General features: G+C 42.0%; 1 protein-coding gene across 3 annotated transcripts in view; it reads left to right on the forward strand.

Moving 5' to 3' along the window:
- LRP8 (LDL receptor related protein 8) overlaps positions 1 to 21,012 on the forward strand; it is a 301,572-nt gene that overhangs the window by 166,387 nt on the left and 114,173 nt on the right. For all 3 annotated transcript variants that reach the window (XM_048862342.2, XM_048862340.2, XM_048862339.2), the window contains exon 3: positions 1,870 to 1,992. In XM_048862342.2, coding sequence (XP_048718299.2) covers positions 1,870 to 1,992 — 123 coding nt within the window. The remainder of the gene's footprint in view (positions 1 to 1,869; positions 1,993 to 21,012) is intronic.

The raw sequence follows: 21,012 nt of genomic DNA on the forward strand, positions 1-21,012 counted from the left end.
GGCCCCGGACCCCTGGTTGAGAACCACTACTCTAGAGGAATCCTGTTTACATATCCTGGATGTTCGTAGAGCATTGGCCTTTTACTCAGATAGGACCAAGCAATTTAGAAAGTCACCTAAGCTCTTCATTTCCTTCCTGGATAGGTCTATGAGGTCATCAATCTCTACTCAGATACTATTGAGATTAATAATACATCCAGATATCCCTTGTTATGATGCTGCTGCGGGCATTCGTCTCTCCCTCCACCCAAAAGGGTGCTAGCACATTCAACTAGATTGCAGGAAACGCTGCGGCATTACTGAAGGCTGTGTTGAAATACGTAGAGCTGCTACATGGGCTTCAATGCATATGTTTTCAAAACATTACGCCCTGATCCATGCAGTCAGAGCCAATGCAGCACTTGGTTCTGCAGTGCTATTTTCAATTCTGGACTCTATTCCAAACCTCCCTCCTCTCTCTGGGGATACTGGTCAGAAGTCAGTTGAAGTGGAGCACCCATAAGGACACTACTTGAAGAAGAAGAGATTGCTCATGTTATGCCATCACTGAAGTTTTTCGTGGTGCATGTCCCTGTGAGTGCTCCGCTACCCACTCTCCTTCCCTTCTGCTTTGGACTGTTATTTGGGGGATGTTTGGATGGAGAATGAGCTGAGGGCATTTCACCCACGCATCCCTATATGTCCTGATTATCCAGTACAAGGAGGCATAGGGCGCATATGTGGGTTGAACGGACACTGCTAAGTAATGACAGGTTTCAGAGGAACAGCCGTGTTAGTCTGTATTCGCAAAAAGAAAAGGAGGACTTGTGGCACCTTAGAGACTAACCAATTTATTTGAGCATGAGCTTTCGTGAAGTGAGCTGTAGCTCACGAAAGCTCATGCTCAAATAAATTGGTTAGTCTCTAAGGTGCCACAAGTACTCCTTTTCTTCTTACTGCTAAGTAAAAATCTCTGACAAAGGGCTTGAGAGGTGCATGCACACCTGAAGTGGAGCACCCCTGGGGACACACATCTCAGAGAACCACAGTGGCTGCACAAAGTGCGTAACCGTTCTTATTTACTTTCATTTTTCGAGAGCTATGGAAACAAATCTGCCTTGTTCTATTTACAGCAAAGGGAAGCAAATTTGTGTAGATCTCATGGGGATAATTAGTTTTGCTTGACTATTTTTGAGGGGAGCAGTTAAAACTATAAAAGGAGCCTCTACCCCCATGGCATTCTCTAAGGGGAAAATGTGATTTTAAAAAAATACAACATTGTCTATTTATGGTCATGGATCACACTTAAATGTTCAGTATTTAAAGTAGAGGATGCATTGCTCTTTTCCTGCTGATTTATCTAGGGCTGGACTATTAGACCACTGGGTGGATCTAGCTAACTGGAATGCCTTTCCCTCTGTTTGCCTTTCCCTCAGAGGGCTGTTGCGTGCAACTTCATTTTGCAGAAAGAAAGTTTACACACAAGGAATATATTAATATCTTCCAGATGCCACACTGTGATTGTCAATAATGCACATTTTCAATTCCATATAACAAGTGATTGTAATAAAGCTAGCTAGTTATGCTAGGTCAATGAAGTATTCCCCACTTTGACTCATTTTAGCAAGAACTAAATGAAAATAGAAGTGAGGGAGTCTATTTTAAAGACATGTACAGTTGGGGACATAGGATTTTCAGATTGTCCAGAGACAAAGCATCCTTCTTTGAAAGCAGCTTGTTTCTTTGCCTTTGAGAAGCCAGTGTAGAATGTGAAATTACTTTTCCTCGTGTGGATGACAAGTATGGTGCTCCCTTTAGTGGGGATCAAGGGAGTGTAGAGTGTGTGCACTCCTGAGCTGAATTATGTTGTTTTTTGTTTCCTCCTTGCAGTGAAGAAAACCTGTGCAGAATCAGACTTCACCTGCAACAATGGCCACTGCATCCCAGCCAGGTGGAAATGTGACGGTGAAGAGGAATGCCCTGATGGGTCTGATGAATCAGAAGCGACGTGCAGTGAGTACTGTAGATAATCTATGTGTCTTGTGAAAATAGAAATGGTTTAGAATGGTACGGAAGACAGAGTCACCTGCCCTCCTGAAGTTTGCAGGATGATCCCAATTTTCAGAGTTCAGTTATAGAATAAGTTAGAGATGGAAAATTTCTGTTAGGTCATTCAGTCCTAAAGTTCCCGACAGTGTTCCCCTCTAAGCTGCGCGGTGATACAAATCAATCAAGTGCCACGCACACCCGGTGACTTGTGTTCAGGTGCCTCTCCCCCCGCCGCTCTACTGTCATGCTGCTCCTGCCCTCTGCCTTGGAGCCCCTGGCCAGCTACTCCCAGGACCCTCCCAGAGCAGGCAGGGAGAGGGGGGCACTGATGTCGGGGTGTCCCCCTCTTCCCTGCCAACGTAACCCATGTCTGCAGAGTGGAGGAGGAGGAACAGGGCCTGGGAGTTAGAGCTGCTGGCATCTACAGCAGTCTGAACGAGCCTTCAGACTGGAGAGTGCCGCTGTGCTTAAAGAGACAGCGCCTGGTCTCTCATACACTTCCCCAGCAGCCAGCACACACACACTCTGTCTCTGTCTCTCTCACACGTACACACACTCTGTCTCTCTCTCTCTCACCTCCCCACACATACTTATGTTATTGTTGTTGGTTTTCCTTCTTGGTACTTCCTGCAATGTACATATATTCTTTGGAATTTTATTCTTTTAAAGTGCTGTTATTTTGGGATTTTTGACAGGTCTATGCATTTCATAATTTTATTTCTCTCTTATGCTTAAATTTGAGTGGTGAGTTCTAAAATGCCTAACCTGTCCTGGCTGGAGAAATTATCCCTATGGTAACTTTTTAAAAATAACTATTATATCTAGGTTTTTTATTTCTCCTGGTGGCGCACATCCACACATTACGCCAATATTAGTGAACATAACAAATTCATTCCACACATGGATGGAAAAAGTTACAGGGACCATTGGATCCCAACCTTTCAAGTAACTAGCAGCTTACCAGACTAAGATGTAGGCTGTACCACCCAGTGCCTGTCTCAGTTGTATAACTGGGATTAAAAGCAGCCTTAGCTGTGTTGCAAATTAGAATTCAGAGAGCTGGATAGGTCATGGTTAGCAACGGTGCACAAGAGATTGGCACTGAATCTTATCATGAAAGAGAAGGAATCTAGAGTACCATGTGTAAGAGCTTGGAATATTAGTACTGATACATATACCAGGAGCCACTGCTCTAATCCCTTCCCCAAAGGGTGTAGCATTATTCCCTGTAGTATTTATTTAATATCCGGTGATTTTGCATTGTTGGTCGTTGATTAGGGTTGGAAGAGACCACTGCTGAGGTCTCTTCCAACCCTAATCTTCTATGATTCTATGATTTGGAGTCTGAACTAAACCGATTGTAATCAATGGGCTTTGGATCAGGCCCTTTAAGAAATTCAGATTTATTCTGTATTGGATTGTGACATTCTGAAATTCATCATGCTGCAGTGCCTTTCTCTTGTGTTGCAATGCCACAACTTTGTAACACTACTGTGTCATAGCATTGTGTCAGTGATTTTTGTCTTGGAAGATGAATGAAGAAGGGTGAGCACTGTAACAGAAGAAGGATCAGCTGTGGGGAAAAACTGAAGCAGAAAGTCACTACAGCAAACACTCCTTTCAGTTTAGCGTCTTTCATAAATGCACCAGTTTAGTAAGAGGCAGGACATACGTGGCCTTGGTTCAGTGCATTTTACCTTTATCCTTTCACTCTTTATGAGAAGGTTCATCCACTTTCCATTGGTCTGGAATACTGAAGAGTTATTAAATATTGACTGGTGCTGAATAGAAGAGGCACCTCCCAAGGAAACTGGAATTGAAACACTTGCTAGCACATGAGCGTGCATGCGTTGTGTGTTCATGTTGTGCTTGGGAGGACCAGAGTAAACTAATATAAACCACACATTGAATTTCAAGTCATGTACTGCACAAATGTATTCCCATGGGTCAGCAACAGTGACAAGAAAAGTATTTTATCTGACTTCACCAGCGTGCAGCACAAGAAGAATATACAATTAACCATATTTTTTATTTATTTTTAAGCCTGGTAGCCAGTTCTGCATTGCTACTTAATTAAGAAAGATAACTGTGCTTCTCTCTTGCAGGAAATAAGTGGATTATTTTTTTCAAGCCATAGACAGAGTACTGAAATAATTACCTGAACAATGGCATTAACATATTTATATACTGTATGTGTTTTGGTCTCTCTGTCCCTCCAGCCCCCTTCTTAGTCCAAAGCTCTCTTATTAATGCTGTATCCACTATCTGATTGTCACTGGATGTGGGTTGAATAAATAAGCAGTTCCATTCCCAGCAGTCTCTGTCTGTAAACCTCCTATCAGAGGCAGCAGAATGGGCTATGTTTAGAGCACCAGTTCAGCATAAGGCCCACAAGTGTTTCTTTTGACCTCCATCTCCTCTAGCACGTATGCATGTATTTCGAAGATCAGCCTTCAAGCTGTGTACGAGGCTTGGATTGTGCAGGGACCCGAGTACCAGCCTTGTTAGCCATTTTATGAATGTGACTGTGTTGTCCCAAGTGGTGAGCTTTTGCTTGAAACCTAACGAGAGGCTGAATGAAGTCTGAGTTACTTTCAGGTCAGGTGGTGCATGGGGGAACTGTGCCCTTGGGAGTGGGAAGGAGAGTGGACTGTGTCACCTCAGACAAACAAAAAAACCCTTTGGTGGGAGAAAATTTTTTTTGCTGTTAGGAGATGAGCTTGAGCAGGAAATCAGAAGCTCATTGAAGAGAGTGGGGGTACCAGTATGGAAGCAGTTTTCTCTTTGTATTTTTAATTAAGACAGCTTTCAAACCATATCAAACAGCACGGCAGAGTGGGATGGTGGGAAGCTTCTCTTCTATGTTTAAATAAGATGATGTCATAATCCCACCAGGGAAAAATGTCCTCTTAGTTGGGGCGCTGAGAATTTTCTCCAGGGAATGCTCTCTCCTCTGCAGAAACAATAGGCCCTGAAGCTTAACACGGTACATTACAAAGCATCTGTGGCCACCTAGGGTTTCATGGTTGTCACTCTGCTGCACAGCTTGGCCACTTGGTACATCATAGTGACAAGAGATCCTCCTGCTTCACAAGCACAGGCCCTGACCGCTGGAGCTAAAGGAGAATCTCTGTTAGCCGTTAGCGGAACAGGGTCTAAAACACACAGTTGCAGCAGCACTGATTCTTTCGTGTAGTGGGCAGTGCTACACCTACACACTGACCAGTTCACTACCCTAGTATAGTGGCCATGAATAGCTTGCACTGCCATTAAAGCTGATGTCCAATTTCGATTCTCTTCCGCTTTTCAGTTGCTAATAACTTTCTCAAACAAACCTTCTTACTGGTGAAATTTTCCATTCTTCATCTCATCCTAAAGGTGTTTGGTTCTTTATTGTAAGTTTTAGCCAGATCAGTTCAGTTTTGTGTAGAGAGTGAAATGACTCCTGTATCAAAGTTCACAAAGGGCCGTATATGGCCTTGGGTCCACCCTGCTACTAACTACTCTTAATACAGTATGAAAATCTGTCTCCTCCCATGTTCCAGTTAGAGACCTAAAAAAAAGAAAAATCTGAAACTAGAAATGTGAAATTTGGCTTGTTTCATAGGATCATTGAAATTGAAAGTTCATACCTGTTTGAAGAAAATCAAGCAAGTAGTTTTAAAGTTCTGAGAATTGAAAGTTATCAGTTTTACATGGACACTTGTAGAATTTTCCTCTCTGTTTTTTTTATACCTCACTTCTAAGAGATTTCAGGTGGAGTTCAGGCTGCTCAGCAACTCACAGGACCAAACCCATAATTTATAAGTATGCGTTGGTTGTGTGGTAAATTTAGCATAGTGGGGGAAGCTGTTCCAGTGTTCTGTAGGTCTTTCTACCACCATCACTTGGAGCAGAAGTGTGGTTATAAACCCTGTGGGCTATCAAAGGAAAAACTATTGGCTACATTCTTTTATTTTAATGTTCTACCCCTAACTTAAACACCGCACCCCACTGTGTGTGAACACAATCTGAGGACAGTTTCATAGCTGTAATAATATGGTGAAAAATCAGTGAGAGGTGAAATGTACATTCTAACAGTCTGGAAGGTCTTATTCCTATATGGTCCCTCCCATCTTCTCTGCTTTCTTCCTCTTTTTGGTCAAAGCATTGCTGAGTTTGTGCCTGTGGTCGGAAAACACCTGTAGGCCCCTTTAACTGTCTCATTTTCCTTTTTGAGAATGCATCGCGGCTCAGTATTGGACAAGGCCCAGGCATGCCAATTCCCTCAGAAAAGAGCAGTTAGGGGAACTGAGATTTCTCATCGCAGGAGGATCAAACTCATTTTTAAAATTAGTTGCTATTAGAGAGACCACATAACTGGCAGCATCTTTGCCAGATCCCAGGTTCATTCCTAAAACAATATATCACCTAGATTAACACAACACTGGGGCATTGTCCATTGGAGCCAGTGAGGGCAAAGCACTGACATGCTTAATGTTACATTTTAAAAACACTTCCAGCTTAGAATATTGTCAGAACTGATGCTATTCTCCTTCTCAGTACTGACATCTGACCAGTTGCTAAATGGCTTTAACACTCTGGACACAGCTGGATCTTTCTGATTTGTTGTTAGTGATGTCATGCCCATGTCTATAATGCTCAGTAAAATGCAACAGTTTATTTCCCTTATTTGCATGTATAAAATCCCTTTTCCAGAAGTAGAAAAACACTCTTTGCTGGGCTTTCCTACATGCTTATTGCACTTCCCAGGGCACTGAAGTCCCTCAGTGTCCGTGTGCCCTGTGATGTGGTGACAGCATCATCATTGCTCAAGATTCGGTTATTTTTTGATATAGGTAATCATGAACCCAAGTGCCACCCCAGTGACACTGTTCCTGTTCTAGAGTTAATTGTCTGGGAGCAGTTCCATTCAAAGTTTCCTCTTTCAGGGATTTTACAACTCAGCCCATTAAAAGAAATGTGGTTGAAACTTTGTGCTTAAGAGCCCAGCTTGAGAGCTGATGTTTTGTTTTAGTAAACCAAAAAAACCAAACAGTTTCTTTAGCCATTGGTGAGTTATAAAAGCAGAAGATGGAGAAGATTCAAAGGTGGAAAAGACTTTTACTCCCTGCGAACTCAAAAAACTGATGGTGTGGGACAGGCCTACCTGATTCTGAAGGGTAAGTCCCCCTGCTCAGTGCTTCAGAGGAATGTGAAAACGCCCCAAAAGCCCAGTAAGGAATTCCTTCCTCAACCCTGAGTGTGAATACAGAGCAGTGGGGTGAAAGAAGTGAACAGTCTGAGAAACTTTCACACACTTCCATATTTCAAAGTTAGGTTATTTATTTTCACTGGGGGTTCAGAGTCATCTAGTTAGTGAGAGTTTGCAGGATTGCTCCCCAGGTTGGCTTTTTAAGGCTTGTTTACTGTGATTAGTTTTGTAGCACAAACTGATTTGTAGCACAGACTCAACAGCAACTACACACCACACAACAGAAGCACTAACCCAGGAACCAATCCCTGCAAAAACCCTGTTGCCAACTCTATCCACATATCTATTCAAGGGACACCATCATAGGACCTAATCACATCAGCCACACCATCAGGGGCTTGTTCACCTGCACATCTACCAATGTGATATGTGCCAGCAATGCCCTTCAGCCATGTACATTGGCCAAACCGGACAGTCTCTACACAAAAGAATAAATGGACACATATCAGACATCAAGAATTGTAACATTCAAAAACCAGTAGGAGAGGACTTCAGTCTCCCTGGACACTCAATAACAGACTTAAAAGTGGCCATTCTTCAACAACAAAAAACTTCAAAAACAGACTTCAGCAAGAAACTGCAGAACTGGAATTAATTTGCAAACTTGGCACCATCGAATTAGGCCTGAATAAAGACTGGGAGTGGCTGGGTCACTTAAAAAAAAGTAATTTTCCCTCTGTTGATACTCACACCTTCTTGTCAACTGTTGAGAATGGGCCACATCCACCCTGATTGAATTGGCCTCTTTAGCACTGACCCCCCACTTGGTAAGGCAACTCCCATCTTTTCATGTGCTTTATATTTATACCGGCCTACTGTATTTTTCACTCCATGCATCTGATGAAGTGGGTTATAGCCCACAAAAGCTTATGCCCAAATAAATTTGTTAGTCTCTAAGGTGCCACAAGGACTCCTCATTGTTTTTGGTGATACAGACTAACACGGCTACCCCTCTGAAGACTGATTTCTGTTTCTCTCTTGGAAATTTGAAACAGCACAATTATCCAGCAAGGTATTTTTGGAAATGGTTACTGCGCGCAAACAACCCTCTCCTTTTTCATCTGTTTTCAGGCAGATCTTTAGCCCAAACATTTGCACATCTCCTCAGGTTCACCCAAGCAAATTATTCATACAGTGTGAGTTTCAAAGTGTCTCCATCAACTCTGAATGTCCTATCACTTTATGCACTAGTATATGGTTAATGAATTTGTTGAGTCTCATTGAGTTTTTTTCAGCCTTTGGGAAAACTTGTCTATCTTTATTTTCTACTAACTGATTGATTTGGAGATCTGTTGTAGGCTGGAGCCTGCCTCCTCTGAAGTCAATGGTAAAACTTCCATTGACTTAAATAGGAACAGGGTGAGCCCCTAAATCAGGAGAGGTGAACTGTCTCTGAAAGCCATATTAACTCAGGAATTTTTACAGTCAGCTAAGAGGCAGGACTCACTGGCAGGATCAAAAAGTTGTATTAAATGAGGTTGAAAATTATTTTTTTAAATTCATACTAATGGGGTAGAGCTTACTGTTAAAAATATACTTTACAAATGAGATGTCACAGAGAGATGGGTGAGACACGCCAGGAACAAAGAAATAGCTGATGCCCATACCAAGCTGCTGCTGCTGGAAGGGGAGGCTTGACACACACACAAAGAATTGTATCTGTGTTGCTAGGAGAGGATGAAATCAGCTAATTGTGGACATCTGCTTTGGGATGCTAACTGCCAGGATCACTTTTCTTGTGATTCTGATCAGATTGTGCCTTTGTGGATTTCGGTGGTGGCCCCTATTTAAGCATTCAGCCTCTCAGTTAATTGAAATTCAGCACCTTGTAATGATGCCAATATGCAAAAGCAAATAAACTTAACATTTTGTTTTCAGTGTTATTTTCAGATAAACGTCAGAGTACAACCAACATAAAGTTTCCTTTGAGGAATACAGTATTCTCCTTCTGTCTTAGAGCAGCATTGTTGTGTCTCCTTCACTACAGCCAGGAAATTCTCTGAATCCACGCTCACTGCTATAGATCAGCCAGCAAAAGGTGCTCTGAAATAATCATGCATTTAATTTTTATGGTACCAGTTTGCTGTTCTATTCTAGGTGCCTCACCAACAACATCATTAAAAATCTATCAGATAGGAGTAGTTGGAAGCCTGTTAGGGTTTAGTTAATCCCCCGCCTACCATGAAAGCCTGTCAGCAGCTATTTTGAGATGCAAGGTGAGCTGTCTGCATCATAGTAATATCAAGTGCATGGGAAATAACTGCTCACAGAAGCTAAATACAGTAGAGAAGAACACCACAGCCAGGTGAAACTACAAGGAGAACTTTGGTAGCAGGTATACTATCTCACAGGACGTAGTGAGAACACCAAAGTGCATCATGGGAACTTTCAATAATCAAAGGAGGTCAGGGGAGTTCAGTTTTATCCATCCAAAAGACGGCACCTTTAACAGCACCGTGCCCTCTAACACCATGCCGGGACACAGTGCTTTCTTCATGTTGGAGCTGCTGGTTCATAATGACTCGGTGGTCACCTAGTACCAAATTCTGCAGCATCATGGGTTTTCCTTGGCACTTTTTCTATAAAATTCTTTTAAGCTTGTGAAACTTGGTGTGATCACGGGCCATAGTGAAATGGCTGGAGACAAAATTTAATAGCAGGAATGTTGACGGTTGCACGTAGAGGTACAAAACAATAGAGTGTGTCATTACTGCCCAATCCAAAATGAACTTGTTTTCCTATTATCACAGTTTTGGAAAGTGTTACGTCCTTACCTAGGCTGTGTATTGGCTCCATTTGACATGTGATGGACTCAGAAAAGGGTGAGCAGATTTCCTTGGACCTCTGCATTGAGGACATTGTCCTTTACAAGTGAATTGCCTTGAATTTCTAGGAAGCAAATATTAAGCAGTTTATTTTGTACTATCTTCCATCCAATTTCTTGACGCTAAAGAATGGGTTGGGGATTTTCTTATTGAGCTAGCAGAGACTCCTTGCAGAATTACAGCTTTAGCCACCTGATATTGTTTCACCCTAGTAACTGAACCGTCTGCTTTCTCGCAGCATTTGAAAAGGGAAATTTTAAATACCCTCTGAAGTATTTTGGTTATTTAATCAGAGAGACAATTTAAAAAAAAAGCTCCAGAGAAAATAAAAATTGCTAACAAATGGTAATAGCACTGATGGGAACACAAACTAAACGAATAGAAAAAGCAAGTGAAAATCTGAGCTAGCAAACTCTAGCCTCAGGACATTGTATATGTATAATGAGATCAAGGAATTCAGGCAGCATAAATTTAGCACTGACTTTTTTTTCCTCATCGGACACGTGACACTTTCCCAGTGAATACCAGAAATTATTATACAGAAAAATATAGTGGGGAGTTTGGGGGGATTGAAAGAGGAGAAATCTAATACCATATTACACATAATAGAGCAATGATTTAGCGAGGATAGGTTTAATGAGCAGCACTCATGCAAATTGATCTTTAAATGGAGATATAATTTGCAGTCAGACTCTGAATTTGGATCTCAGATGCCAGCACCAGAAAGTCAGACAGTTTGTGCTCTCTTTTATTTCTAAATGGCTGCTCAGAGAACATGACAGTTTTATTTTTAATATATTCTATTCTGTGGTCCTGAAGAACCTAGCATGCTGCTGGTGTTTTATAAAAAGTGAATTATAATGATTATTTCAGTTCTGTGGATTTCTGTTAAGTTGCACCAGGTGAAATACTGTAATTGCTGGCATGTCTTTCCTCCCTTCTACACATCTGCTCCCAACTTCTGTCTCCTCATTTACCCCAAAATAAATTGTTTTTGTGTTATTCCTCTTTGATCCAGATCTACTGCGTGACTGACTTGGTTTGGGGACATTACTGTAGGTTTCTGCAAAGCAAGTTGTTAGACTGTTTCTTGCCCTATGAGACTTTAGTCCTGGAGGGGAATGATGGAATGTCTCATTTAGGGCATCACACAAATACTGGGTCATTGAACTTTGAGCAGGAAAAAAAATAGGCCAAATCAGTCAGAGAGAATCAGATATCAAGTTCTGGGACCTGGGGCTGTACTGCAGACAGAGATTCCCTGTGTCTTTTACAAGAGTGGCAATTAACAGAGCAATCCTATTAGTATACACTGTGATGCTTGATGTTGGGTTTTTTTAGATGGGGTAGGATAAATTCTCGAGGACCCTTCTATTTTATGAGTAGTTATACAGATGGCTGAATATCCCACAAGAATTTCAAGGAATTACAGATTAGATGATTGAATATCAGATGCCCCGGGGCCTGTTTTTACAATGGATAAAACAAACTCCTTGGTTTCACTGCACCAAATGGCAATTTTTTGCATAAAATACAGCAGCTCAGATAATAGCAATGTTAGTGTTCTCCAGCAGAACAATGGGACAGATGGAGCTATGCTGAAGACCATGCCCAAACTCTTCACTACATTTATAAGGCAGACAGGCTAGAGAATACCGAAATGTAATTATGAAAATTTCCAGTTACAAAATTATCATGACTGGTGTGGCGATGTAAGAGGAAGAAAGAAGACAGCCTGATTTTCAGATACTCAGACTGAAGCTGCAGTGCTAATAGAACAGTCATTTCTGGACTTGCTTACAGTGTTTGTTGTAGCTGTGTTGGTCCCAGGACATTAGAGAGACAGGGTGAGGCAGTGTCTTTTATCGGACTAACTTGAAAGCTTGTCTTTTTCACCAACAGAAGTTGGTCCAATACAAGGTGTGACCTTGGCTCTCTAGTTTCTTGACTTGGCAACTTGATCAAATCAAGTATGGAAGTCACCAAGACAGAATAAAGATGGAACACCATTAGGGCTTTTTTATAGTCTCTTTTTTCTGATTATCACTATACTTTAACTCCATACCCAGGATAGTTTTCATATTGTTCACAAACCTCTGTCAGCATATTACCAGTTCCAAGTATAATTAGAGAGGATTCCAATTTTAAATCTTGATATTCTAGCTCAGTGGTTCTCAACCTTTCTAGACTACTGTATTCCTTTCAAGAGTCTGATTTGTCTTGTGTACCCCAAGTTTCACCTCACTTAAAAACTGCTTGCTTGCAAAATCAGACATAAAAATGCAAAAGAATCACAGCACACTATTACTGAAAAATTGCTTATTTTCTCATTTTTACCATATAATTATAAAATACATTGATTGGAATATGAAAAGGAGTACTAGTGGCACCTGAGAGACTAACCAATTTATTTGAGCATAAGCTTTCATGAGCTACAGCTCACTTCATCGGATGCATTCAGTACATTTCAGCATGATACTTGAGTGGTCTGCGTCTCCTGTCAGGGAGCATGTGAGCTGCTTGCACATACTAGCGAACCAGGGACAGATGCTGGTGAGCCAGGTGCCCACACTAGTGGGCAGGGCTGAGGGCAGTACAGCCACACTGGAAGAGTTGCCTGCATGGGGCGCTGGCTCCTGTGATTGCCAGCCCAACATAGAAAATTAGGGTTGGAAGGGGCCTCAGGAGTCATCTAGTCCAACCCCCTGCTCAAAGCTGGACCAATCCCCAATTTTTCCCCAGATCCCTAAATGGCCCCCTCAAGGATTGAACTCACAACCCTGGGTTTAGCAGGCCAATGCTCAAACCGGTGAGCTACCCCTCCCTGCCTAGACAGACATGCTGCTGCTTTTGCTGTTGCGTTTCCCGGTAGAGCCCTGCAGCTCCGTGGATATCTGCTTCATTTCCGTGGATGTTCGTGGATATCAATTTTGTATTTGCACAGAGGTCTACTCATTCCTCTGTTTAAGGACCATCCTTCTGAATTTAGTGGAATCTAGTGAAACCAACTCAGGGGAGTTCTTCCCCTTCAGTAGTAGGCAAACCTCATCTGAGACTGTCCTCTTGACAGTCAGCCTTTGGATCAGTGGTTAATATGTCTTTTATTTAGTGTTATTTGGCTTCAGAGTTTTACTCACCTGCAGATGGAATTACATGTGTAAATTAATTTTACAGGTTTGATAATGATTAGGGGTTAGTTTTATCAACAATAAAAGCCCTTAAATAATATTTATTTAAACAAACAAACAAATATTTTAAAGGAGGATCGTAACAGTTCACGATTAGATTTTCAGAGGTTTTAGGGCCAATACAAAGCCCATAGGAGGTAGCTATTAAGTCCCCTCAAATGTTTATGCTGTTCTTATTCCTGAATCACGTATTATACCACAAGAAACAAAACAACTTTTCAGTGCTGTATCCCATACTTTGATGTCTGTGATGCTTCCATGCCTCAAATCTACTCTACGCATTTGTTAGTCAAATATTATGAAGATGCTGGCATTTAAATGATTGCCTTCTTGGTCTAATGCCTTCTTACAGTTCATAAACAAGGATGACAATGAAAGATTTTGTTGCTATCATTTTATAGCTGTGATTAATTTTACATCGGTTTCAGTTGACAAGAGGAAGAGAGGGAAAGTGAGGGTTAAGCATGTGAAGGTTTTGTAGCTGCAATTATTTTATAGCCTATAAAAACTGAAACAGTAAAAAATGAAGAAGCTTTGGAAGATAGAGTTTTGGTTTTGGCCATCAGACATCGTTCTCTCTGTTCACCTCCTCTTTGCTTTTTGGAATTCAGAATGATTTATTTTTTACTGGGGTTGACAAAATCATGGTAGATTAACAATATAAACTATCAGCTTCTTCATTTTACCATTTTTTTTTTCAGAACAGTCCTGACAAAATATAGGTTCAAAATTTAGCATTTGTTAAAACAAAAGGAGGGGAGTTTGGTATCATGCAGCTGGTCTAATATGAATAGGGATAATTTCTGGAAATCAAAAGCAAAATACAATTTGAATATTCTTCTCCTGTGTTAGAAACCCAAACACAATAGTATTATGCTAGTGCATGATAGCTAAAAAAGTGAAACTGCCTGGTTTCATTTCACTGTCCCAATTGAAAGTTATGTCTTTAACATTCTTTTAGTTTTAATAATCCACATGTTAATATCACAAAAGTCGTGGAATTGCATGACCTCTGGTTCTTACTTTTAAGAGTCAAATTCTTGCTCAGCGAGGTTGACTGTATGGGATGAACTTTTCTAGCAAGGTATAGGTGGAAAAGGATGTTCTGCCAAGCCATAAGACTGCATGCTGCTGGTGGTGTGTGACATCCTAAATAGGTTCAGTTCGTTTTAACATCTCAGCTGTAAGACTTAAAAAATGACTATTCCATCCTGAAAACTAAAATTAGTGTTTTTTGTAAAAGATTAAAGTTATATTTCCAGATAGACTTTAATAGCAGCAGAACTATTCAGGTTGTGTCCTTCCATTTGCACATGTAAATCAATTTAGGATGTTATGATTTTTATAAATGATTGATTCTTTGCTTGCCTTCTGATGCCAACTCTTTTTTGCATTAAGCCAGAGGTAGGCAAACAACGGCCCGCGGGCCACATCCGGCCTGCAGGACTGTCCTGCCCGGCTCTTGAGCTCCCGGCTGGGGAGGCTAGTCCCTTCCCCTCCCCTGCTGTCTCCCCTCCCCCCCCAGCCTCAGCTTGCCACGCAGCAAGCGTGGGAGGGGGCTGCACTGTGGAGGCAGGGGAGAGCAGGGAGGGAGGCTCACCTGCAGCCTCAGGGGAGCAGGCGAGCTGTGTGGGTGGCAGGAGCGCGGGTGGAGGACTCAGGAGGAGCACCGGGCGGCCGCACAGCCAGCCGGAGAGAAGCGGCGCTTTGAAGGGGAAACCACCGCTTCTCTCCAGCTACGCGGCTGCCCCTGCCCCTCCTGAGTCCTCTGCCCAAGTTCGCAGGGCCACATTCTGAAAGGGGCTTTAGAGGGGGGGTTGGATAGGGGGTGGGGTCCCGGGGGGCCTGTCAGTGGGCAGGGGTGTGGATAGGAGTTGGGGCAGTCAGGGAGCAGGGGGGGTCGGATGGGGGGGCGGTTTGGGGCAGGGGGTCTCAAGAGGGGGTGGTCAGGGGACAAGAAGTAAGGGGGGTTTGATGGGTCGGAGGTTCTGAGGGGGGAAGTCAGGGGGCGGAAAGTGGGAGGGCACGGATAGGGTTAGGGTTTGGGGAGGCACAGCCTTCCCTAGCCGCCCCTCCATACAGTTTTGGAACCCCAGTGTGGCGGTCAGGCCAAAAAGTTTGCCCACCCCTGCATTAAGCTCTTCCTGTCATCCAGATTCTCCTGTACTTGTTGCCTCTTGTCTGGCAAGTAATTTTTTACAGCTTAGTTTAACATCTCATCTCTAATATATCAGCACCCCTTTCTATGGCAGTGCAGTGTAATAATTGGATATGTAATAATTGGATACCAAAATCTTGATGTAACATCTCAGTGTCTGCCTGAGAGGTGAAGGTGCTATCAACAAAGACATATCATGGCTTCCTTTGTGTTATGGTATACTATTGAGGTGTACAGTACAGAGGGCTACATTGCACTCCAGTTCGGACTGTAAGAAAAAAAGCAAAAACTTGTCCAAATGCTACTGCAATGGCAAATACCAAGGGATCTATATGACTGTTTATAACATGCTTAGGTGAACCTTTCCTTTAAAAAAATTATTGCAGTATTTCAGCAAACATCAGGTGACTAGCAAGACATTTTAAGAAGGAACATTCCTAGCTAGTGAAAGCCATATTACCCTAAATTCCAGATAGTAGTCCAGCTGTTTCATGAGTCCTGCATAATTGGTCCTTATAATTTTGTTCATTCAGTTTGCCAGGTTTCATTATATTTGCTCATCTGTGGGGAACTTCGGTGGCTTCAGTTTCCTGTTGATGAGAAGTACTTTTCAGCCTTTATCTTTTTTACAGATGGTTATCTTCATACTGGTGCTTGACTCTTTTATCCTCTGTATAATTTTGTGCTCCTTGTCCCTGTTTTGATTAGAACTTTAGTAATCTCGGAGAATGAGAGAAAGAAAATGCATCTAGACAAAAAGAAAATGAAAGAGCAGCTGCTTAATACAGAGGCTCAGACAAGTCAGAGGGTACATACTGGACTTTTTGCCAATCTTGGGAGACTTCTGGAGAGAACAGTATTTTCATTCATATCACCAGTGGGCTTTATATGGATTACAATATGCATTATTAAAGTGTTTCTGCTTTCTAACATATAGGATAAGAATTGCTTCTTGATAAAACAAAGAAAGTAAAGAGTTCAACCATCCAGCATGCCAAGCACATACACATTTATACTGATCTCATTTACACTGGGGAACAGTTGGAGCAATGGCATTGAAGTCATTGGGCCAGATTTTCCCCTGCATTGGTGGTACTGGGTGCCCTTTTAACTGCATAGAGCTAATGTATTGGGTCTGGTGCAACCCACTCTTCTGTCTGCTGGCATAGTAGAAGTGGCTGAAAGAAAGATGGCTGGATTTTTTTCAGCATTCCACTGAACCCAGGCTGGCATATTGGTCCCTTTTGGGCCATTAACATCTATAATAATACACATATTAAGTATTTATACTATGGTATTATCCAAAGGTCCCAATCAGGATTTAGGCTCCTTTGTCCTGGGCACTGTATGATATAATTTAGAGCAGCCCTCAGGCTTCTGTAATTTATACCTAGGGATTGAATTGGCATACAGCTATCTCAAAGCTGCTTTTGGAACCCCACCCTTAAGTTGCAATGTGTGCTTCTCAGCCATAATTGAGGGGCTGGGACTTTGCATTCAGTGAAGTTACACTACTCCTATACCTGCATAACTAAAACCAGAGTCTGGCTCAGAATCTCTCTTCATATATCGTCATATGAGATTTCCATAGCCTGCCACTATGGACATCTCAAACTAGTATTCCCTTCCCCTTCGTCCCCCCATCCTCCCCCAATCTCTCCACTGCCTATGAGCTTAATAATACCGTTTGTATTCAGACTTTCCAGAGCAAACCTTGGAAAGTAACTCTGTTTATTGATGGCCGTCTCACTAAAGGCAACAAGTGATGTCTCAGCTTTCAGGCATTTGATTGGTGTCACTGTGGAAACTGAAGACTAAGCAAAAAGGCTTCCACAGCTGAAAATAATTTGTGGATGGTGGGGAATGAAGGGTGTGAGCTACTGATAAAAGTGTTTCTAATCCTCTAGATTTATCATTCTGCAGTGAGCTTTTATGTAGCTCATGGGAGGGGAGCAGGGGGAAGAAACAAAGAACAAGTAACGATAGACCTTTTTTTTTTTTTTTTTTTGGCTGATAGTGAAATAAATTAATCTGTGAGGAAAAATAGTGTGATCTTTGGTTAAAGGTTATTTGAACCTCTAGATATTTCCAAGGTATAGACAACTTGGTACAAATAGCTCATACAAAAGAAAACCCGCAGCTAGTAATAATAGGTCATTTGTATTGGTGCCCTCTTCCTAGATTCCACAATGTATTCATTTATAAGAAATAATGCAGTGGAAAATTACAGTGGTACAATCTAAAAATTGTTTGCATAATTAAAGTCCCATTTTATTTCCATAATTATAATATGCTTATTTGATGAAAAACTGTTAGTGATCCATTATATTTCCAATCAGTCAGTAAGGTAAATAAATTGTATTGAAGGGCTTAAAGGAACACTTAACTTTAAAAATCACATTTTAAAAACCCGTTTTCCTACTACTCTTCCATCCAAAAACCACGGCACTTTGCAAGTTCTAATTACCTCAGTACCGTATCTGAGCACCAGCAAGTCTGCTAAGCACTAAATGAGTAAAGCTTTGGCACTGTAACAGAGCCAAAACCTAGGGCCCCAGTCCTGCAACTGCCTGTACGTAGTCAGACTCCTCACACCTGTGTGGAGCCTAATTAAGTCCAGTGGCATTCTGCACAGGGTCACACCGATATATCTGCTTTCTGGCACAGAATTTACTATCTGAGTAAAGTTACATGTGTCCATTTGCAGGATTGGGCTCTAAATTAAGACGTGATGCAAAAAAATGAGGAAAATAAATAAGCAAAATGGTGAAAAGTAGACTAGGACAAAGCTTACAGTAAACAGATCACAGGGTTCCTCAGCTAAGGCCAGGGAACAACTATTGTTTTGTTAATTTTTTGATTGTATTATGATAATTATTATAAGTGGTTTGGCAAAATTGGGTATATTGGGTTCGTTTGAACGTGGAGAAGAAGCTAGTTTGGTGAAAAGGTGTAGAGAGGCTGCTCCACGCATATGGGCAACATGAGAGAAAGCAGAGGAGTGTGACAGGAAGAAGGGAAGAGAAGCGATATAGAAGCTGCCTTCAGTGGTGAAGGTCACCACTGAAAATAGAGGTAATCATAGGTGCCAAGGTCACACAGGAGGCCTGTGGCAGGCACAGGACTGGAAGTCGAGAGACCTGAGCTGACTTCTCAGCTCTGCCCCTAATGTGTGGGGTGACCTCGATGGTGGACAAGTTCAATAGTTTCTCGATGTTTCAGTTTTGCCATCTGTAAAATGAGAACAGTGATACTTTTGCTGAGACTGCCAAAAGTGGCGTCAGTTTGCATTATTCATGGCACAGAGATCCACTAGGAGCTGGGCTGAATATCATTTTGTTCACATAGGCCACTGAACTTCCAGTCAGGTGGTTTTGTCACTACTCAATGGGCTCGATGTGGCCAGAGGGTTAATATGAGCACATTGGAAGCCCTTTAATACTTAGGGCATTAGCTAATTTATCCTTTGGCACCCCTATAAAGTAGTTAAGTTTCATTATCCCCATTTTACAGATGGGGATATTGAGGCAGGGAGTAAGACCTATGTTTTCAAAAGTACATGAGCAAAGATACATGCACAGATTTTCAGACATGATGTGTGGCTATCTGGGATGCCTCAATTTTTGGACAACCAGCTTGAGACACAATGGATCCCATTAAGGTGACGCAGATTGAGTGCCCCAAAACTGAGGCTTCCAAAACGAGCAGATACTTCTGAAAATCTGTGCATGTACTAGATGGGGATCTGCGTGTGGGTAAGCTTTTCTGACTTGAGCATGTACTCTATTGCGCACAGACTTTAAAAAAAACTGGGGCCAAACAGCTTGCTCAAAATCACAGAGGGCATCGGTGTCAGAGCCAGCATTTATTTGAACTCAGGAGTTCTTAACTCATAGTGTTGTATTCACTGTATGGGAGGAATCATAGAATATCAGGGTTGGAAGGGACCTCAGGAGGTCATCTAGTCCAACCCCCTGCTCAAAAGCAGGACCAATCCCCAATTAAATCATCCCAGCCAGGGCTTTGTCAAGCCTGACCTTAAAAACTTCTAAGGAAGGAGATTCTACCACCTCCCTAGGTAACGCATTCCAGTGTTTCACCACCCTCCTAGTGAAAAAGTTTTTCCTAATATCCATAACCTCCCCCACTGCAACTTGAGACCATTATTCCTTGTCCTGTCCTCTTCTACCACCGAGAATAGTCTAGAACCATCCTCTCTGGAACCACCTCTCAGGTAGTTGAAAGCAGCTATCAAATCCCCCCTCATTCTTCTCTTCTGCAGACTAAATCCCAGTTCCCTCAGCCTCTCCTCATAAGTCGTGTTCCAGACCCCTAATCATTTTTGTTGCCCTTCGTTGGACTCTTTCCAATTTATCCACATCCTTCTTGTAGTGTGGGGCCCAAAACTGGACACAGTACTCCAGATGAGGCCTCACCAATGTCGAATAGAGGGGGACGATCACGTCCCTCAATCTGCTCGCTATGCCCCTACTTATACATCCCAAAATGCCATTGGCCTTCTTGGCAACAAGGGCACACTGCTGACTCAGATCCTGCTTCTCGTCCACTGTCACCCCTAGGTCCTTTTCCGCAGAACTGCTGCCTAGCCATTCGGTCCCTAGTCTGTAGCTGTGCATTGGGTTCTTCCATCCTAAGTGCAGGACCCTGCACTTATCCTTATTGAACCTCATCAGATTTCTTTTGGCCCAATCCTCCAATTTGTCTAGGTCCCTCTGTATCCTATCCCTGCCCTCCAGCGTATCTACCACTCCTCCCAGTTTAGTATCATCCGCAAATTTGCTGAGACCATACCTTTCCATATGTAGTCTATTGTGTCTTAGAAATTGTTGGTATTCTGATACTTGTGATAGACTTTTATCGCCTGATTTTTAAAAAGTGATGAATACCTATGGTTACTGTTATGTTAACTGGCAGTTGGGGTTGTTCAGATCCTCTGAAAATCAGCCCAGTAGAGTATAAAGAATAGTATTGTGTTGTCCCAGCACCTGTTAATGCTTTATGGCTCAGGGACAGAATTTCCCTTATTACTCTCCATAATTGAAGTTTTATATCTTGGCTGTGAAAGTTTAGAGGGAAATGTTTTAGCTATTTAAATACCAGGAACACAGAAAAACAGAATTTTGCTTGTTTCTCATATGTCAAAACTCCTTGAATTACCAGATTATCCTAGGTTTCAGAGTAGCAGCCGTGTTAGTCTGTATTCGCAAAAAGAAAAGGAGTACTTGTGGCACCTTAGAGACTAAGAAATGCATCCGAAAGCTTATGCTCAGATAAATTTGTTAGTCTCTAAGGTGCCACAAGTACTCCTTTTCTTTTTGCAGATTATCCTAGTTTAACCAGTACACCTGGTTTACTTTAAAATATAGTAATATTTTTAGAAGGACAATTTCACACAAAATGTGTTTAAAAAAATAGAATTCAAGGACCCTTAGATATTCACTGAAATAAGCATAGGTTTCAGCCTTAATGTTCAATCTGCTGTGTTTTGTTAATTAAAGAAATTACTTTGTGCCAGGTATGTGAGCCTCTGTCAGTGCA

Source organism: Caretta caretta, chromosome 8 (assembly GCF_965140235.1).
Source record: "Caretta caretta isolate rCarCar2 chromosome 8, rCarCar1.hap1, whole genome shotgun sequence".
Lineage (NCBI taxonomy): Eukaryota > Metazoa > Chordata > Testudines > Cheloniidae > Caretta > Caretta caretta.